The 15618-nt window shown below is 40.0% G+C and overlaps 1 protein-coding gene across 1 annotated transcript in view; it reads left to right on the forward strand.

Moving 5' to 3' along the window:
- Nucleotides 1-15618, forward strand: part of CALCR (calcitonin receptor) — a 161675-nt gene that overhangs the window by 81802 nt on the left and 64255 nt on the right. Inside the window, exons 7-8 of the mRNA XM_065398458.1 lie at nucleotides 1427-1518; nucleotides 12755-12881. Coding sequence (XP_065254530.1) covers nucleotides 1427-1518; nucleotides 12755-12881 — 219 coding nt within the window. The remainder of the gene's footprint in view (nucleotides 1-1426; nucleotides 1519-12754; nucleotides 12882-15618) is intronic.

A 15618-nucleotide genomic window follows, 5' to 3' on the forward strand; every position in this document is an offset into this window, starting at 1 on the left:
TATATTTACACCCACTTTATGCAAACTAAGATGTCCAGAACTGTGTAAAGTGACTGCAGTGTAAACAAACAAACAAACAAACAAACAAGACTCCCAGTCCTGCTCCCATTTAAGCCAGTGGCAGCAGGACTTGACACCATAACTGTAAAATGGCAAGAGCATTGAGTAGTTTAGAATAATACACCTGCACCATGAAGAACTAATTTTTTTGCTTTCTTTTTTTAAAAATGAAACTGCAAATTTTGTGTTTATAACTCCCACAAATTCAGAATTACATGCAGCACGACTAAAGAAAGCTGGGTAATTAGAAACTAGCTAAATGGTAACTGAAGATGAGTGATCTCAAAGTGTTGTTGAAACACCCCTTCTCCCTCAATTCTTCCCACATTGCCAGAAACACAGTGGAAAAGGGAGGGCGGCAGGGCAGTGATGAATAGGAAAACAATGCTTGAAATGCTGGTATGGTACTTAAGCATTTTGTGGAGGAGGACATTCCTTTAAAAAGAGTTCATTTAATTACTTAAGACGAAAAAAGAAAAAGGGAAACTTCTTGTGTGCAACAAAAGAAGAAGTAATGAAGCATCTCCAGAAAGAAAGGAAGCCTAGCAGACCCGCTAATAAATGATTTTTCAGAGTATGTTACTAAAATATCAATCCTTTCATTAAAGAAGGTAATAATGGAGCCTTCCCAGCTGCCAGTTTCCAGAAATCATTCTATAGCTCAAGGACACTCATGGGCTTGGCCAAGAACAAATGTGACATTTGAATAATGCAGCATTCTATAACCAGTGCTGTTGCATGTGATTTTGTTTCAATAATAAATTGACAGCAAATGAAACATGAATAAGCCTATTTTATATTTTGGTGATATCAACCAGGTGTCTGTTTCTCCTGCCGCTTAGAATAGCTTTTGATTGGTGTAATTCCTATTGGCCAGGCAGTTTCACTGGCTTTACATCAGTCTGAGAGCAGAATTTGTCCCATGGACTTACTTCTTCATACTGGTGTGAGAGGAGACTCAGAATGGGAAGTTTAATTAACACAAATTGTTTTTCCAAAGTATTTTTTGAAGAATGTGCCATTTGTTTTGAGTGGCGTTTGCAATATGGATCTGATTTTTTGTGCTAATAAACCAAATTGTTTTCCCTTAAAGTTAATTGGAATTTTGCCAGTGCGTTTAAGGGGCAGAAGCAGACCCTGCATGTGAAAAAAACACTTAATCTCATTTTTTTACTTTTGGTAATGCCTTTTAATGTCTTGTGAATGTTTCAGGAGTATCTCAAATGAGTCTAAAGTCTATGAGTCTATGAGTTTCTGAATAAAAAGAAATCAAAATTGTTTGGTTGGTTTTGCAAATTCTTGCTCACAATAAGAATTAAATTGCTCCTTGCAAGTTTTTCATGTTTTTGTTGTTTTTTTATTCCAGACGGCACTCATACTTTATTATATGGCTATAGTAGGCCATGCTTTGTCTATAACTTCACTATTGATTTCCCTGGGGATTTTCTTCTATTTCAAGTAAGTGTTTCTTTCAGCTTCTGCTTTTTTTTTTCTTCTTTGACATATTACCAAATGCTAGGAGTGTTTGTGGGCATATAGGGGGACTTGACAGTTATGATCACTTCTCCTTATTATTGTTCCTGATAATACAGGAAGAAATTTATTTGCCCAGTTCTTGTGCCAAGTAATCTTAAAGTACCTGGTCACAGGAGGATCTCTCCAATGTACAGGGATCTTTCAGTAGTATACAGCCTGGATTGTACATCACTACCCTCTCTGTAGTTGGCATCCGGGGTGTGGCCAGTGGAAAGGTGGTGTGACTGGGGATTCATTAGGCCTCACTGATTCACCAGTTGCCTATTGACCCTTTGAATATGCTGGTAGCTATTATAATACCAAAGGATCCTACTGGGTTATAATTTGGGGTCCACCACTCTCTGGTCTCAATTGTATAATACTCTTCATCAATGGCTGATCTGGGCCACAGACCAGAAACCCAGTGCACCTGAAACAAATTACATAGGGTGTAACCATCCTCTGAATTTCACTAGAGGTTATAAAGTGAGATTCTGTGGCAAGAGTTGAAAGGGTCTGGACCACTTGATGTTCATAAAAATATTTGCAGCATCTGTATAGCAGCTTAATTAGGACAATAAAATTGTATGCGTCAGAGTGTAAGTCTGGCAAATAGCTTTTTATGAAGTATCTCTGTCGAAGTAGCCGAGGGATCTCCCTGGGTTCAGTATGCTTCAGATATATATTCACAATTTCCATTAACTTCAGTGGGAGTAGTATAGGGCTATTCAAGGACAGAATAGAGCCTGCTGTTTTCAGTAAAGAGAAATGGTAGTCATTAGGGCTGTCAAGTGATTAAAAAAATTAATTGCGATTAATCACACTCTTAAACAATAATCGAATACCATTTATTTAAATATTATTGGATGTTCTCTACATTTTCAAATATATTGCTTTCAATTACAACACAGAATACATAGTGTACAGTGCTCACTTTATATTTTTTTTATTTCAAGTATTTGCACTGTAAAAAAACAAAAGAAATAGTATTTTTCTATTAACCAAATACAAGTACTGTAGTGCAATCTCTTTATCATAGAATCATAGAATATCAGGGTTGGAAGGGACCTCAGGAGGTCATCTAGTCCAACCCCCTGCTCAAAGCAGGACCAATCCCCAACTAAATCATCCCAGCCAGGGCTTTGTCAAGCCTGACCTTAAAAACCTCTAAGGAAGGAGATTCCACCACTTCCCTAGGTAACCCATTCCAGTGTTTCACCACCCTCCTAGTGAAAAAGTTTTTCCTAATATCCAACCTAAACCTCCCCCACTGCAACTTGAGACCATTACTTCTTGTTCTGTCATTTGGTACCACTGAGAACAGTCTAGATCCATCCTCTTTGGAACCCCCTTTCAGGTAATTGAAAGCAGCTATCAAATCCCCCCTCATTCTTCTCTTCTGCGGACTAAATAGTCCCAGTTCCCTCAGCCTCTCCTCATAAGTCATGTGCTCCAGCCCCCTAATAATTTTTGTTGCCCTCCGCTGGACTCTTTCCAATTTTTCCACATCCTTCTTGTAGTGTGGGGGCCAAAACAGGACACAGTACTCCAGATGAGGCCTCACCAATGCCGAATAGAGGGGAATGATCACGTCCCTCGATCTGCTGGCAGTGCTCCTACATATGCAGCCCAAAATGCTGTTAGCCTTCTTGGCGACAAGGGCACATTGTTGACTCATATCCAGCTTCTCGTCCACTGTAACCCCCAGGTCCTTTTCTGCAGAACTGCTGTCTAGCCACTCGGTCCCTAGTCTGTAGCAGTGCATGGGATTCTTCCATCCTAAGTGCAGGACTCTGCACTCGTACTTGTTGAAACTCATCAGATTTCTCATGAAAGTTGAACTTACAAATGTAGAATTATGTACAAAAAAAACCTGCATTCAAAAATAAAACAATGTAAAATTTTAGAGCCTGCAAGTCCACTCAGCCCTACTTCTTGTTCAGTCAATTGCTCAGACAAACAAGTTTGTTTACATTTGCAGGAGATAATGCTGCCCGCTTCTTGTTTACAATGTTACCTGAAAGTGAGAACAGATGTTCGCATGGCACTGTTGTAGCCAGTGTCACAAGATATTTACATGCCAGATGTGCTAAAGATTCATATGTCCCTTCATGCTTCAACCACCATTCCAGGGGACATGTGTCCATGCATCCATGCTGATGACAGATTCTGCTCGATAACAATCCAAAGCAGTGCGGACCGACGCATGTTCATTTTCATCATCTGACTCAGATGCCACCAGCAGAATGCTGATTTTCTTTTTTGGTGGTTCAGGTTCTGTAGTTTCTGCATCAGAGTGCTGCTCTTTTAAGACTTCTGAAAGCATGCTCCACACCTCGTCCTTCTCAGATTTTGAAAGGCACTTCAGATTCTTAAACCTTGGGTTGAGTGCTGTAGCTATGTTTAGAAATCTCACTTTGGTACCTTCTTTGCGTTTTGTCAAATCTGCAGTGAAAGTGTTCTTAAAATGAATAACATGTGTTGGGTCATCATCCGAGACTGCTATAACATGAAATATATGGCAGAATATGGGTAAAACAGAGCAGGGGACATACAATTCTCCCCCAAGGAGTTCAGTCACAAATTTAATTAACACATTATTTTTTTAATGAGTGTCATGGAAGCATGTCCTCTGGAATGGTGGCCGAAGCATGAAGGAGCATATGAATTTTTAGCATATCTGGCACGTAAATACTTTGCAATGCCAGCTACAAAAGTGCCATGCGAATGCCTATTCTCACTTGCTGGTGACATTGTAAAATAAGAAGAGGGCAGATTTATCTCCTGTAAATGTAAACAAACTTGTTTGTCTTAATGATTGGCTGAACAAGAAGTAGGACTGAGTGGACTTGTAGGCTCTGAAGTTTTCATTGTTTTCTTTTTGAGTGCAGTTATGTAACAAAAAAAATCTTACATTTGTAAGTTGCACTTTCACAACAAAGAGATTGCTCTACAGTTCTTGTATGAGGTGAATTGAAAAATACTATTTATTTTGTTTATCATTTTTACAGTCCAAATATTTGTAATAAAAAATCATATACACTTTGATTTCAATTACAACACAGAATCCAATATATATGAAAATGCAGAAAAACATCCAAAATATTTACTAAATTTCAATTGGTATTCTATTGTTTAACAGTGCAATTAAAACTGTGATTAATCACGATTCATTTTTTAAATCACGATTCATTTTTTTGAGTTAATTGCGTGAGTGAACTTCAATTAATCGACAGCCCTAGTAGTCATGCTAACTCGAAAACAGCATCTTTAACAGTTTAAGTACCCCAGTTTGTTCTTACCTAATTTTTTATTGTATTTAGAGTATCATGGATACCAATGTATGGTAACACTTGGTCAGTGATGACTTCTTAATGGCAGCTGCTGTGTGTGTGTGTGTGTGTGTGTGTGTGTGTGTGTGTGTGAGAGAGAGAGAGAGAGAGAGAGAGCACGCATGTGAATGCAAATTACAAGGAAAATGTTCAAACATAAAGATGAATCATTGGGGAAGATCCTCATCTGGGGTAAATCTGCATTGACTTCACTGAAGCTATGCTGATTTACACCAGATGTGTTGTTCTTAAGCAACATTAGTATAGTACTTGCTTTCATCATACTATAATAAACTAAACCTGCAACACTGATAGTGTGTCTCTAAAAGTGCTGCGCTAGTACATATTCACAAATATTTTGGTGAAACAGAAGGAATGACCCAGACAAGTTTTAAAAAAGTATCTGGGGTCAGGGCCGGCTCTAGGATTTTTGCCGCCCAAAGCAAAAACAATTTTGGCCGCCCCCCCCCCCCCCGTTTTTCAATTACCCCACCCCCGGCCCCGCCTCAACTCCGCCCCTTCCCCAAATCCCCAGCCCTGCCTCCTCCCCACAGGCTCTCAAGCCTGGGAGGGAGGGGGAGCAGCGGCGCGCAAAACAGCTGTTTCGCGCGCCGCGGCCGCTCGGGATCTCCCCCCCTCCCAGGTTTGAGAGCCTGGGAGGGAGGGGGAGACTCCGAGTGGCCGTGGCGCGCGAAACAGCCGATTCGCGCGCCGCTGCTCCCCCTCCCTCCCAGGCTTGAGAGCCTGGGAGGGAGGGTGAGTGAGTAGCGGCGCGCGAGCGGCAGCGGAGGTGAGCTAGGGCGGCCGGGGCACATTTTTAGGGGCGGCATTCTGGCGCCGGCCATGCCGCCCCTAAAAATGTGCCGCCCCAAGCACCAGCTTGTTTTGCTGGTGCCTAGAGCCGGCCCTGTCTGGGGTTAGGGACCAGGTCCACAGCTGATACTATACCAGTCAACACTAGGTGAGGATCCATCCCCAGAACTCTAACTCACAAATAGGGAAATGTGCGCCATCAACAAAACACAACCAAAACTAATTGCAGGACAATTGCAAATTTGAATGACTAGTTAAATATTTCCAAATCTGCGTGATAAAAAGCCACTCAGAAAAGCTTTCTCCACTCCACACCACAACAAAAGCATAGCAATTTTAAAAGTATGTCTGCATCAGAACAAATAATGTGCACAATTATATCCTACTGGAATTTCAGTTCCAGAATAAGTTTGCATCTTTCAAGAGCTGAACAGAAAGAAAGCAACATCAAAACCAATGAAGCTAATTGCAAAACATATATGTATATAGAAGACTTCAAGAGTATGAAAAACAGGAAATATGACAAACATCTTTCTCTCTAAAAAGGTTCTTATACAGTGCATAAGAAAGTGTCATTATTGTGCAATTACTATTAGTAGTAATTAAAAATCTGACAGCTTTTTATTATAAACCCATATTTATTTGGAGACGATAATTTAGCCTTAAAAATTCACTTCAGGCTAAAACAAACCATCCGTTAGTTATGCTGGTGCACAAACCAGGATGATTTGGTGTGACAAGGTGCCATATCATTTTCAGTATTTTTAGTACTGGGAAGTGATTGAAAGCCAATCTAGAAGCAGTCAAGGAGGTTGTGTTGGGAGACTAGGTCAAAAGATGGGAAAATATCTTGCTCTCCAAATCTCTTCCAAAGAAAATCAGGCTGAAGATGAGATGGTAGTTAACCAGTGAGGAGACAGGAATGGAGGAGGGATAGAAAGATGGAGCAGTTTTGTTTATGGGAAAGAGAGACCCACTGGGCATGGACTATTTAATGATTGATGGCAGTGCTTTGAAACACATGGTTAAGGAGGCAATAGTTCAACACAGCTAAAGATCTAATCTTAGATATGTGTCCCTTAATTTTGTTTTTGGCTTCTAGACAGTTTGATGAAGGGTAGGTACGTTCGAAGGATAGATGTTAGAGGTGTACAAGGGAGAAAGCTCTGTTTCTTTTAGATAAAATTGTGCCCAAATTTAAAATGTGTTAATTTTGCTTGTGTTTCTTTGATCCAAATTTCACCTGCATATATATTGGCAATATCCACGGCATATGGGCCAGCTCCTCAGCTAGTGTAAATCAACTTATCTTCTTTAACATCTTTGGAATTATGTCACTAGCTGAGAATATGGCCCTGAGTCTAATAGACATACTAATAGAATTATACATTTATATAAGAAAAAAACACTTTTTTTTGAATTTTCAAATTCTTATCCAATCCCGAAGTCACTAAACTTTGAATTTTACAAAATTCAGACAAAGGTATTAAAGGAGAGCTGAGAAGGAACATGGGTATGAAAACTGTATTTACTATATGAGAAATTGCTCAGTATTTTGTGAACTGTTCACTTTACTGGCATTTTTGTGATAGGGCAAGATTCCTCTCTCTCTCTTATAGTTATGAACAGTGGATCATATGAAGGCCAGTACTAGGAATTTGTCTATTCTTTAACTTTCTAATGCAGCTTCACAAAATTCTACTCTCCCACTCACCCTGGGGGACCAGTATTTTTTAAGGCCCCAATTTGATTCTGTGAACATAGAACGTAGGACTGGAAGGAATCTCCTTTATCGAATCCAATCCCCTGCTGTTGCAGACAACCCCATGCTGTGCTTTGTTTAACTTGACTATCTTTAGTTTAGTTTAGTTTAATTCAAAGGGGCTACTCACAGTAGTAAAGTTAAGCATGTGCATACGTGTTTGCAGGATCAGGACCTTAATGAACAACTAAAATATAATTAGTCTTTTCAGTACCATTATGCTCAGATAAGGTGGGTGATAAGATTTTGTGCCTGGTAAATTTTTGACAATTTTGCAAGGCAGCACTAATGTATATGTGAGTTGTAGGAGTGTGGCGTTAGTGTGTTTTGTCTTAAATTGATTTGCCAGCAAAATGACTCAAAACTGAACATAGTCTCCTCACTCACCACACCACCAGGACTGTAAAATTGCTTTCATTGTTGTCTTCTTTTCTTTTCTGTCCTAAAGACAACTGTAATTATCCTGTCGTATGTAGGAGTGAACTTCAGTGTTCCAACCCCCGCAAGAGCATGTTCATTTATATAACATACCAAACTAAAGTCAGATACCAATATTATATGATAAGGCTTTTTCATTTTAGACTCCAGGACATGCCATTTTATATAGAAAACCCCAAATCCTATCTTTACCCAGGGGACTAGTTCCATTGACGTTCTTACTCACACAAGTAAGGTATGCAGGACTTTACCTCCAACAGAAAACATCCAGCAATGTCAAATTATTTTATTACCTCAGTGAGAGGGAAAGGACATGATTTGCATACACTGCTCTCAATTACTCTGTGATTTTTATGTATCCCAGGATTTCCAGTAAAAAAAAAAAACACCGAAAATTTGCCCATTGGAGAATCAAATCTAACCAAATCACCAACTTGATTTTGCAAGGTCTGACTAACCACAGTAATAACCCTGTGATCTTCAAGAACTCTTTCCCTCCTCTACCATGATATGTAATGCAGGATCTAGTCATTCATTTCTTATGTGCCTTCTCTTCAACAAGAGTTTACAGTTCAATAAGAAGGAATGGTTGATGAGGCCCCTGTTCTCAACAGCATTTCTATCTGAACTAAAATTTCCAATTTTGAAAACACAAAATTCCATTGATTTCCACCTGTTTCTTTATCTCACTCCAGTAACTTAAAGCAAAGCACTTTTCAATACACTAGTTCAATTACTTCATTTTGTCAGCCAGAAGGATAAGGAAAATAATGGAAAACCACACAAGGTATAGTTTCATGCCTGGATATTTGGATGTTAAAATCTTCTAGGATCTTTGTGCTGCTTTGTAAATAAATCATGTGAATCTTTGGTTAAAAGAATGAAAGTACTCTAGCTAAAAGGTAGTATAAAAAGTCTAGAACCAAAAAATTTACCTATTTTGAGCCTGTGCCATTGTGCCTGGGGGAAGCCTTTCAAAATTAAACTACAAATTCATCCATTTTTATTTTTAAAGCAATAGCCACTATCTCTGTGAACCCTACAAATTCTCCATACACATTTCTCCTCAGGTCTGTATCAGCAGCAGTAGTTCATATACAAACACACTGGCTCAGATCTACAGTTTTGTCAGAGCTTTTTTAAAGGCACCTTTGTGTTCTCCTGCTCCCCGGGACTGCTAGGGGCTAGTCCAGGCACTGGTATAAGACTTAGGGCAATTTTAAATTAGGCAGAGTTGCCACAGGCCTCAAGAGGCCATTCCACAGCTGGCTATGGGGAGAAAGAAGTGCACTCTGGCCATGGCAGCTCCCTCCTTGAACTCTTCCCCTATATCAGAGCCAGGAGAGTGAGCTGTGTAAAGCCAGCTATGTCACCTGGGTATTCTCCCACACCAGGGAAATTCCTAGCTGATGATATAAATCGGCTTTCTGGCCTCCTTGTGCCATTGGAGCAATGGAAAGGGGCTGAAGCCCAGACCAGATACGGCCATCTGTTCTTCATTCTGTGCGGACATAAATTGATGCAAAATCAAAGCTGATTTGGTATGACAGGACACTATATAAATCTAAGTTGTTGTTAGTATAAGTTCATTCCTCCATTCTCTCCATGTCAAAACTATGGTGAAAAATCAGTGTTTGGAAAAAAAAGGCAAAATTAGGTGAGGAAGAAGAAAAAGTGTTTCAAACTTACAAACAATAGAGAGTAAAACAATAAAAAATAAAACTTTAAACATTGTTTAATAAGGTCTTTTAAGTACACTAAGTACTGTCCCTGAGCAAAACACCATAATTCTCTTCAACAAGCATTATCTTAATGTGCCACTTGAAATTACCTAAGGGACAAGTAATCTTTCTTTTTTTACATTAAATATTTAGTGCACTTCAGGAACATAATGTTACAACTACTTGTTAATGTCATCCTACTCCACTAATACCTCCAGAGTTGTCAGTCACCATTAAAGTCCACATTTGCTAACAGTTACCTTACAATGGTATCCACCATTGCCACAGTTTTCTCCTTCTCTTAGGGCTTGTCTACACTTACCTGTAGATCGGCGCTGCTGCAATCAATGCAGTGGGTGTCGATTTAGCGGGTCTAGTGAAGACCCACTAGATCGATGGGAGAGCACTTTCAGATGGACTCTGGTAATCCACCACTCCGAGAAGAGAAAGGGAAGTCAACAGGAGAGTGTCTCCCATCGACACAACGTGGTAATTCGACCTAAACTACGTCAACTCCAGTTACGTTATTCACGTAACTGGAGTAGTGTAACTTAGGTTAACTTACTGCGGTAGTATATACAAGGCCTTAGAAAAGATGACATTTCTAGCGATTGGTGTAGTTACAGTGGGCACATGTTGACATCTGTATAGTTTCTATTGCAGTTGTATTTGATTATCTGTTTTTTGTTTTTTGTGTTGGGGAGGGGGGTTGTGATGATGTGTGCATTGGTATGATGGTAATAATACCATCAAATCCATCAAGCTATTAAGGGAAGAAGCAACATTTCTAATGCCTAGGGCACAGGACTGGGAATCAGGACTCCTTGTTTCTTATGATCGCTCTTTGACTCACCCACTTTCCGACCTTGCATATGCATTTGACTTCTCTGTGGTGGTATAGCCATCTCTCAGATGTGTATTTAAGTAGCTCACAGAAGTTTCCTGAGCCTTAATTAATTAGTGTTTGTGAAGTGCTTCAGGATCCTTGGATGAAGTGTACTACAGCGTAAGTACAAAGCATTAATGCCATCTGGAATCTCCATTGGTTACTTCACCACTGAGACCCAGTTTTAAGACACAGAAATGATGGTTAAAATGATCTTCATTAGAAAACAGGAAGAGGCACTTCAGAAATTCTTCAGAACTAGTGGCAGTAGAACTACAACTAGTACAGCAGGCAGCTGCCAGCCTACTGTGTAAAAAAGCTTGTGAGAGCATGTCACAAGAATCCTCTGCAAACTCTACCGGCTACATATTCCTTTTTCAAATGAAGTCCTAATATGCAAGGTCTTTGGGGAATAAGGGTGTGTGGAAAAGAGAATAAAATTACTTTTTGATCTGAAATGCTACCTTTAGTCATGTTTTGGCGCTTAGACCCCACATGGTAGATGATTTGAACTGTGCTAGAGAGAAGGACAGGCAGACAAACAAAGAGTAGCAGCAGACATTTGGATTGAAGCAATAGAGCCCTTGGCTTTAGAGTCTGCGCAGAACAGCTTGCATGTGTGGCTGTTAAGTGAACATGAGCTCAAGTTCCCTCACACATCCACAGTCCCTCACTGCCAGAGACATTTTTTCCCTACTTTGGGTCTTAAGGTTCATAACTATTTGGTGTCTTGGATGTTGCCGTGGCTGCACTACTTGAAGGGGTATAGTGATTCAATAGTGACTGGTACTATATTTACCATTTACTTTCATTTCTAGGTGACCCTGTGAGCTAACAGGGAGAGCTTTCTAACCCTGGACCAAATAACAGGTGTGACACTCATTGCACACACTTGTGTGACTCGTGTGCAAACCAAATTCATTCCAATAAACTCTCACCTCTGAGAAGCCCCTGAGGACTGGCATTGTGACAATGCTTGCAAGCCATTGAAAGAAATGACGTCACACTCTGTCCCCACAGACTCACACAGAGGAGCCCACAGCAGCAGAGTTAGTATTTTAGCGCACTCTTTCTCCAGGCCAACACCATGGGACTCAATGCTCTTTTTTTATTGGTGGTGTCATCTGGCCTCAGTTCACAACAGGGGCCAATGTTCCTGACAGTGGCCCTCCCAGAATCACTAGCAGGAAATTGGAGTTAGATCTATTAGAGTCAGTTTGCTTCTTTTTTTAGACAGAGCATTCTGGATGCACACACCAACCTGTAGCAGGCGCGTGCATGCTCGCACACCCCCACCCACCCACCCACAGCAGTGGATTTTAAATGGAAGCCTGCCATCAGTTCAGACGGCTCCTTGTAGTGTGCAGGGTAAGAGTTCCCTCAGCTACAGTTAGCTGTTTACCTGGTTCACTTGTTGAGCATTCATTTACCTAGCAGTTTTGCCTGCTCCCTTTCAGTTATCATAGGGCCCCACTGAGGTTAGACCTTCTTAGTAAAGACGAGCTGAGGAGGTGATGTTTTGATTCAGATGTGAATTAGCTTCTGGCTAGAGATCAGGTCTGAGGCCAAATTAAGGCTATGGTAGTGATTTGTTGGTACAGAAATATTATGAGCTGTTCTTGTGAGATTTTTTTACCCTAAATGGTGGAAATCCTGAAAAAAGCAGCAAATCGTATAAGATTTCAGCCACATCTGAACGGGAAAATAGGCCTGTTCTGGTGTGTGATCTGAGCTGGAGCCGTGCAGGATACAAAACCAAATCTCCCTGAAATTGAAGGGGATTCCAGTCCAAGGTTCCCACCCTGGCTCATCACTAATTCCTAAAGTATCAACTAATTTTTATCTGAATGTTTGAGATATTCAGTTTCCAGAGAGCAGTTCCTTGAAAACAGTATTCCTTCTGTTCAGAATTTGCATTCATGCACATCTGTAATAATTATTAGGGTTCTGCTTCACCACTTAACATTTCTGGTGCTGTGAAAAAACCAACCTCTAGGGTACTGAATCTAAGCTGCTAGCTCCTCACAGCATGGTCTGGAAAGCATGTGGTGCTAAACAGGTGTAAAAAAAAAAAAAACGTTGCTGTGTCCCATGGCTGCAATGCTAGGCATGTGTTTTCTGACTGCCTGTTGCCAAAGGGCATTCTTGAGAAACAGTTGCCAGTATGTGCTTGTTAAAGTGACAGAATAAAAGCACTGATTTGCAACTTGTGGTACATATTTTTCAGGAGCCTCAGCTGTCAAAGGATAACACTGCATAAGAATTTGTTTGTCTCCTACGTTCTTAACTCTGTGTTTACCATCGCCCACCTCATCACAGTAGTGCCTAATCCAGGCCTTGTAAAAAGGGATCCTGTAAGTATTTAATTATTCCCTTCTTTTACAGAACATAGCTAAACAAATCCACCATGGATACGTTTGTAAACGATAGCCTTGCAATGCACTAGGTCAAAAATACAGGACCAAATTCAGAGAGACTTACACAAGCATATCTCCCATTGGGAGAGACTTGCTCAATAAGAATCTCAGAATTTGTCCTGAGGAGCATAAGGATTTGAAAGTAAAGTAATTCTGTTAGCAGCATGGACTTGCTGGAATGTTGAGAGAGAACAATCTGTTGAGATAGATAGAGTTCCAGGACTTCATCAGTGCAGCTCAGCAGGGAGCTCAAAAGTTAAATCACTTTTCCGTCTCTCTGATCCTGGCCTGCAGTCCTATTCCCAGCATAGAGTGGCTCTACTTACATTGGCTAACAATGGCTCCTGAAGGATAGAGTGGCCCTGCCTATGCCCCCTTTCTCCCAGACATGCCCTCTATCAGAGAGTGGGGATGTGGAGTAAAGTGGCCACCATATGGCTCTATAATCCTTGAGGACTTCCCCAGGCAGGGGGACTCCTAGGGCAACAATCCACTGGGATTCTGTGTGCTTTGCACTGTTGAAGCTGGGACCAGGATCCAGTCCAGTTTTCACTGTTTACCAAACTCTTCCCAGTAGCCAATAAATAAAGGCACAAGCTCAGTTCATTTTCAGTACCATTAGTCCTCTTTAGGTAGATGAAGGAGCTCTGCATATCGTTGGACTCTGCCAGTCCATCAGCTGATAAATATTTCAGAAATTTGCATTAAACACAAATGACCTGAGTCTGACCTTACTCACATTAGGAGTAATTCACCCCAGTCCGATGGACCTGTATTAGCATACACTGATAAAGACTGTCAGGCCTGTGATCTCTAAAGTTATGTCATAACATTTATCAGTTTGTCTTCTAGTAGGATATTTAAATTATGGCTTAATCATTTCTCTAGTTCTAAGTTTCAAAAAGCGATTAAATGCTATCACGGTATTACCTGTCTTACATGCATCTTTCAACATGTGCTATCAGTTAATCAAGATAATTAAAGTAGTATGTGAACAGACTACTGAAAAATATGATCAGTTTCAGGGGCCATCTGGAGATTAAAAAATAGAACAGAAAAAAATATCAAACACATTTCATTCTTCCTTGCTGCATATTGTCCTATGTTTCCATTTTACGCAAAGGGTATGATAAAAATACTCTTGATATTTGAAGATGAAGAGCTCATACATGATAAGCAAAGCATTAACATCAGGCTGCTGAAATTTAAGTAGGAATAATTACCTCAAGCTCAGGTTAAAAAATGATAGTTCCTGGCAGAAGAGGTAAATTATCTAAATCAGAGTGCTTTTTAATAAATGTTGAGGTCACAGCTAGAAGGTTTGTGCATTGAGAGTGTACTGATTTATAAAGGAGACATGAGGCAAATATATGTAGATATTTAGGACCAGATCCTCATTTGGGATGAAATCCTGGCCCAAAAAGTCAATGGAAAAGCTCCCATTTACTATAACATGCCAGGGTTTCTTGGTGTAAGGTGGCATCGCTCTATTGAAGTTAATTGAGATACATCAGTTTGCACTGGCGATCTGGCCCTTAGTAACTATGGTGATGAATGCTATAGGAATTGCATAGATAGATACTTATGACTTCAGTGGGACTCCGTATAAGTACAAAGATCTGTCCATGCAGAGCACCTTGCAAGATTGGGGCCTTAATTAGTATCTTAAATTAGAGGAAATTCTTTAGATGGGATCATACTTGAAAAGGAAACATGTATACAAAGAAATTTACCTGGCCAGTACATTTCTGACTTTCCACTGCTGTTACTGAAAATATTCATATGACTAAGCTCCAATTCAGCAAAGTATGTAAGCACATGGTTAATTGCTTTGATGAATTAGGGCCTTATTCTGTGCCTTCTCCCTCACCATCAACTCTTCTTCTGCCGGATCCAGCAGTGAATTGCTCCCTAGTAGGTAAGACATAAAACTGGAAGTCAGAAGACCTGGGTTCTTCTACTGACTAACTGGGTGATGTTGGGTGAGTCACGTAATCCTTGAGTGTCTCAATGTACATGTCTTTAAAAATAAGAAGGTAACAGAATTTATTTGCAAAGCACTTCGAAATCTGTGGTTAAAGAGCCCTCCACAAGTACTAGGCAATACATTATTTTATTATTATTCTATTCTTCTGATACCATATGGCTGGGAAGAGAAAATGAATCATTACGGGGGCATGTTCTCAAAAAACAATGAAAATCTTTTGAAAATGTAATGAATGTATGTTTAAATCACACCAGAAATATTCCTGTTAACTTTTCACTTTGTAGTAATTTAACAAAGCAAGTAAAGGTATTATATATTGCTTTGGTTTATATTTGGTACACCTGCCATTTTTTAAAAGTCCATTTCAGATGATTGCTTCTGACTTTTTGTAGTTTGCAATGTTTGGCCTCATTTCTCCTGTGGATCTTCACAGCTTGATGGACACATGGGTTAGTACATCTCATGCATCAGAAATACGCAGGCATACATATCATAGTGTGGAGGAGGAATTGCTATACCAATGGGAATTTCAAACAGTCACAAATATCCATTATTTAATGGCCAGATATAGATGTGATGTAGGTAGTATTTATTTATTCTGCACCATGGAAAAATACTTTAAAAATAAATGTTATTCCACCTCATTCCTTGGGAATTTTTCCCTTCCGGAAGTTTCAGAGTAGATTT

Source organism: Emys orbicularis, chromosome 2 (assembly GCF_028017835.1).
Source record: "Emys orbicularis isolate rEmyOrb1 chromosome 2, rEmyOrb1.hap1, whole genome shotgun sequence".
NCBI lineage: Eukaryota > Metazoa > Chordata > Testudines > Emydidae > Emys > Emys orbicularis.